This window comes from Pinus tabuliformis, chromosome 5_2 (assembly GCF_031772625.1).
Source record: "Pinus tabuliformis cultivar Carrire ecotype Pingquan chromosome 5_2, CPIR1, whole genome shotgun sequence".
Taxonomy (NCBI): domain Eukaryota; kingdom Viridiplantae; phylum Streptophyta; class Pinopsida; order Pinales; family Pinaceae; genus Pinus; species Pinus tabuliformis.
Genome location: NC_142306.1, coordinates 176,393,213 through 176,399,859, shown reverse-complemented (window position 1 = coordinate 176,399,859; position 6,647 = coordinate 176,393,213). Strand labels below are relative to the sequence as shown.

Here is a 6,647-nt window from a genome sequence, read left to right as displayed (position 1 = left end):
TAGGAGGGGGTGTGTTTACAAATGGATAGTATGAAGTGGCATCTACTTCAAGTGTAGTACAAGTGGCAGTAAGTTTGACTACAAACTAGAAGGGAGATTGTGTTGGTTTACAATCTTCTATGTGAAAGTAGTGAAGAAAGTTACAATCGTGCTTATACTGGGAAAGGGAAATTATTTCCTTGATTTGCAATACTTGGAGGCCAAGGAAATAATTTAAATAACCTAAATTTTCCATTTCACATTTATTCTTAAGGATAGATTTCATATGTTTTAAAACTTTTGGTTCACTACAAGTGAGAATAAGGTCATCAACATAAAGAACTATTATTAGGAGATGGTTTCCTACTTTCTTGGTATAAACATTAGGGTCAAAATGTCATTTAGAAAAGTTGATGTCAGAAAGAAAGTTATTCATTTTAGCATACCAATTTTGAGCTTGCTTAAGACCATAGAGACATCTCTTAAGGAAACAAACAAGGCTACAACCACTCTAAACATAGCCAAGAGGTTGTTCCATGTAATTTTTTTCTTGTGAACCCCCATGCAACAAGGTAGACTTAACATCCCTTTGATGGACCTCCCATTTATGTGAGATGGGGACTTGAAGGAAAATGGAATTCATTTTAGCTATGAGGGAAAATATTTTATTATAGTCAATTCCTCCAATTTTGGAAAATCCTTTGAATTTAATCAAACCTTACATGTATTTCAACACTTCCATTTGATTCATACTTACTTCTATACAGCCATTTGTGTCTTACAAGTTTTCTTCCCTTTGGAAGAGGTACATGATCCTAGGTATTTTTCATCATTAAGGAAAGTTATTCTTCATTCATTTTGATGTCCCAATATAGATGGCCAAAAGATTTTGCAAATATTTTTGGATCATGATTCTTTGAAGCTCAAGCCAAGAGAGAGGAGGCTCACTATAACTCTAAACATGTACAACACAAATTCGTAGGATCACCAATAAGATCACCAGTTGCTTCTCATGTTGGACATACCCATCTTGGAAGAGGTCATTCTAGTGCAAGTTCATGTTAAATGGACCCAACTAGAGTTAGGTGAGTAGGTAGAGGTGGATTTTCATCCTCACTATCTTCATTGAAATAAGAGACCAAAATAGGATCGATAATAGAAAAGTTTGGAAGAGAAGATGGCAAAAATCCCAAAGAAATCACAAACGCCAAATTAAGCTCATAGGCCAAAAGTTTTTCGTCAAACATAACATATCTCTTAATAATATTTCATTGGATTCGGGTTCAAAAATTCTATAACCTTTGACATTTCAAAATAGCCAAAAAAATGCACTTCTCACTTTTAGATTGTAATGCTTTCATTTTCTCATAAAAAATGTAAGCTTGTGCTTTACTACCAAACACATTGAAGTGGGTCACATATGGTTTGATTTTACTTCATGCTTCTTATAATATTGTTTTTTTAAAGCCTTTGTGGAAGTGTGATTTACTATGTAATTAACACAATTCATGGCTTCCACCCAAAAATAAAGACCTAATCCCTTAGATTGGGTCATACAATTTTCCATTTCCTTGAATGTATGATTCTTTCTCTTGACAACATCATTTTGTTATGGTGTATATGGAACAGTATGTTGAATCTAAATGCCCTATGTAACCTCGTAAGTTTTATATTTGTTGTTAACATATTCACCTTCATTATATTTTCTTAACCTCTGTAGTTGATGTCCAAATTGTTTGTCTACAAATCTTGTAGGTTGCAAACATGCCAAAAAATTCACACTTGAGTTTTAAGAAATGGACCTAAGTGTGTTTGAAGATGAAATAAATAACAGTTAAGAATTACTTGCACCTAAGGAAAGAAGAAAAAGGAAGCATAACACACAAATCAATATGAAAAAGTTGCAAGAGGGTTGAGGCACATTGAGACGTACATTTAAAAAAAAAAGTTCCTAATGATGTTTGTTGAGAGCACAACTGACACAAATACCATCTCTATAAGAAATGATAGGAAAATGAAAACAACATATTTTGATTACCTAGTTGCTCAATGAGAATTAGTTTAGAGGATCAAATAGCTTATGCAAAAATTTGCTCAAGTCTTCATTATGAGCAATAAAAATTGATTGAAAAGACGATGACCCAAAGTTGTCAAACCTATGAAACCTAGTAATATCATCAACAATTCCAATTGCTAAGGCATGGTTAGGATATTTTAAATTCTTGATTACAACTTGGTGAGGTGACAACTCTATTATTTTACCTTAACTCAAATGAGTGATTTGATATATAAATAGAAGGTTGTAGAAGAGACTTATAACAAGAAAATAAATCATTTTAATACCATCATCTAAATTAATTATTCCATATTCCAAAACACTAAGAAATCTTGTATCATAAAAAAATATTTACTTTTTGTTACATTCATTAAAAACAAAAAATATGGATATGCTCTTGAATCAATAAGTCATTCGTAAGAAGAAGTAGATGTTGCGTCGAAGGACAAACTAAAAACATAAAGTGCAAGTCCATGAAAAGAATAGCTAGAAGAGGAAAAATCATGATTTATGTTGTTGTTTTTCGTTGTTGCTTGTAAGGTATCCTTCTATTTAAAACATTTAGACTCTAGGTGACCATCTTGCCCACAAAAATTGCAATGTTTCTTAGTCTTCTTACTTTTTTGTTCTTTGCCACCATTGGTAGTAGAAGTTGGTTGAGAGGGTTTAAGACCCTTGTTTTTATTGTCATTATGAGGATGTTGCTTCTATAGATACCTGGATTTATCCTTCTATTAGATATACTTGTAGGGTTTATCACTCTGAGATGCAAGAGCTAATATTGCTTTGTAATGAAAGAATCACAAAAATATTCAAGAGATTGTGGTTTGTAAACAATACATAGATTTTCTCTAGTGGAAAGAAAACTACATACAAAAAAATCATGTACTATCAATATTTGCAAAAATATCATATATATACATTGGTAATCATTTGTTTATAATTTATAGTCTTGAAGTAAAATTGAGTTTTTTGAACTTAGATAGATAATATTCAATGCAAGTGATATCATCGGGATTTAAAGAAATTAATTTATTTTCATGTTGGTGGGCTCAATGTTGAGCATATTGGTAGTTGTTGTCAAGTGATACCAAGTTCAAGGGGAGCCTATTGAGTTTATTCACAATGTGCTAAAATTTGATGTCAATGATGTCTTGGTTGTTTATTGAGTATTGGAAGTCTAGTGTGTTGTTTTTGTTGACTATTGGATGTGTAGCCCAATATACTATATTTGAAGGCATTTTGTCTGCAGCTAACTTGCTCAAAAACACATAAGAAGTGCTTGGTTGGATAACACTCTGAAAGAGAGTTCCAATGGTATATGGCACTTAGTCCAACTCTCCAAGAGTGAAGAAAAATCCAAGTTTGAAGTGATGCAGTCTAGGCATGGTTCTGACAGGTCATGGTTCCAAATGGCCACAAGATATCAACCCATCTAGGGGGTCGAGCTAGGAATATGTTGTTTAATAGTTTGGATTGTTGGATAACAAAATTGATTAGGGATCTCAATGCTTATTCGAGCATTCAGGATGTGAAATATGCAATAGTTAACACACATATAATGAGGTTAAATATCATATTTCCTAGTTCCAAACTAGATATGGCGTTAGAAGACATGGCAAGGTGACTTGACAGAGACAAGTGGAAAATGATGATGTGTCACCCTGTGCTCATGACTTGTGGAAGATGAATGAAGAGAAAAGAGGGAGTTGAGAAACATATAGAAGAGAAGCAGACTTGACACAGAGCTAAAGATTGAGTGTTGGTTAAATTTTGCATGCGAAAATCTGTTAAGATATGGAAATACTATGAGTTTGAGAATTGAATTCTAAATCATTGAGAATTAAATTAGATAAAAGAAATTGCATCCAAGTGCAGATTAGCGAGGGAGAATAAAAAATGGTGAGGAACCTTAATTGAATCAATTAATCAGAGAGAAGGATGGTGTTCCAAAACAAAGATTAAAGAGAATATTCAGATCTAAGATTTAACAATTGTGTTAGTAACATTTCAAGTAAGAGCCTTAGATTTAAGTTTGAAAATGTATGAAACAAAGGATCTGATAGGATGAGAAAGTAGGTGCTTGTAAATCTGGGGATTGGAGTCTCCTTCAGGTTGGTGCCTATAAAGATCAAGGAGTTGGTGCTTGCAAAGAAAAGGGGATTGGATCCTCCTATAGGTTGGTTCCTACATAATTTGATGTAATTTGGAGTTGTTGCTTGCATTTGCATCATAATAAAAAATAATTTGTTGTTTTTCCACATAAACATCTTGTGTTCAAACTTTATGTGATTGATGCATTGTTGCATTGTTAAATGTGTTTATTTGGCTAAATAAACGTTAAAAGATTTAAAATATTTATTTATCCCTTCTCTTAGTATTTTCTTGGTTATCATAGCTATTTCCTTCAGTAGTAGTCTAACAACTAGAAGATAGATCAGTTACAATGGCCAACCATGATGGAAATTTCACCAACAAAGCACCTTTATTCATTGGAACGAATTATGCATTTTGTAAGGTAAGAATGAGAACTTACATAATGTCTCTTGGTGCATATGCTTGGGATGCAGTGCAAAATTTCCATAAAAATCCAAATGTATTGGTTGAAAAAGATGATAAGATCAATTTCTCTTACAATGGTAAAGCAATGAATGCAATCCTAAGTGGTTTTCCTGAATTTGAGTTGGTTAAACTCATGCACTACAACATAGCCAAAGAAATATGGGATAAGTTGATGAGTTTCTATGAAGGCGATAGCAAGGTAAAGAAGGCTAAACTTCAAGTTTATAGAATGCAATTTGAATCACTGAAGATGAATGAGGATGAGGACATTACCAAATTTTTCCTTCACATGGATGAAATGTTCAACACCATAAGATATTTTGATGAACATGTGGATGATTCCCTTGTACTTAAAAAGGTGTTGAGATCTCTTCCTTCCAGATCCAATTCCAAAGTATCAGGCATTGAGGAGATGCAAAATATAAACACATTAACATTGGATCAGTTGCATAGAACACTAATTGCCTATGAAACGAGAGACTCAAATGGAATATCTACATCAAAGGAAGCATCCTTCAAAGGTGATAAGAAGAGAAAAGAAGAGTAATAAGACTTGAGATATGGATTTGATGAAGAAGAGGCCAAGTTTGTCAGAAGATTGAAAAGATAATTCAGCAAATACAAAGGTAAGTTGCCCTTCAAATGTTTCAATTGTGAAAAAGTAGGTCACTATGCATCTAAATGTCCACATAAGAAAGAAAAGAATGAATATGACCATAAAGAGAAGGATAAATATAGGAAAGTAAATAAGGAAAACAACTTCAAGAAGAGTTTTTATACCCAAGAATATAATAACTCCTTAGGGGATGAGGATGAACAACCCTCTAATGAAGAAAAAACAAATGACTTCATGTTAATGGTTATAGATACCCATGATGAAAGATGAGACTTTTTATTACTTAGATGAATAAGAAGTTGTAGTACATCTGGAAGGAGAACTAGTCAGTACTTTAGAGGAAATACAAAGACTCAAGAAAAAGGATAAGAAGAAAAAAGAATTATTGATTAAGCATGGAAGAGAAGAGCACAAATCTGAAGACTCATCACTTCTTCTTCTGAAAGTTGAGTTGGAGGAAGCAAAGAAGTTTGAAGATACTTTGTCACAATAGTTGAAAGATAAGGGCAAGAAGTGTGAAAATATAGAGGAAGAGATACTCTCCCTTAGAAAGGAATTAGAGAAAACCAAGGGTTAATTCAACCAAAATCTAAGATTATTAAAAAAATTATCAAATTAGATGAAATTTTGAGTGTTGAAAGACACCGTTTCATCAAGACTAGCTCGGGTTATGAACAAGAGACAAGCTCAAAAAAACTTGAAGACAAAGAACTAATCAACTTCATTGAAGCTCTAAAACGATGTAACAACAATGGAATCCAAGGAAATAATCACAAACAACAACAACAAAAAGAAGAACATGACAACAAGGTAATAAGATATATTAATAAAACTTAGTGGCAACAAAGGAGTGCAAGGTATAGCCATTCGAATAGCCACTAAGGTCAAGCGAGAAATCAATAAAAACCACTTTTCCCTCAAAGAGAAAGCCACCAAGGAATCAACAAATAATATCCTCAAAGGAAAATTGCTCCCAGGTACAAAAATATTTTCTATGGATATTGTTATTCATGTACAAATTTTGGACATAAGGTTGTAAATTATAGATCATATCTTGGAAATAATTATGTAAGAAATAAAAAATAAAGATTGTCAATCAAACAAAGATAACATATTTGTAAATAAACATAGGAATAATCCCAAGGACAACAATTGTTTTGCTCCTTTATTTGATTATGTTAAATGTTATAACAGTCATAACTATGGATATAAGGAAATTTATTGTAAAACCAACAAACTTAGATCTTCTCCTAAGATCAAGTAAGCACAAGAAGAAGCTAAAACACGAAAGAAGACAAAGGCAAAAACGGAAGAAGAATGTAGCATTGCCTTATACGCTCAAAACCAAGGAAGCCATTGGTATGTGGATAATGGATGCTCAAGCATATGACTAGTGATAGGAGTAAATTATTGTCACTAAGAAAAAACAAGTCA

At 32.7% G+C, this 6,647-nt stretch overlaps 1 protein-coding gene across 1 annotated transcript; it reads left to right on the top strand.

Annotated features, from left to right (window-relative positions):
• The first annotated feature begins 4,481 nt into the window (after positions 1-4,481).
• Positions 4,482-5,144, top strand: LOC149158112 (uncharacterized). The gene has a single exon (XM_089433881.1). It carries the CDS (start codon positions 4,482-4,484, stop codon positions 5,142-5,144), a length of 663 nt encoding a protein of 220 aa, XP_089290007.1.
• Positions 5,145-6,647: the final 1,503 nt, after the last annotated feature.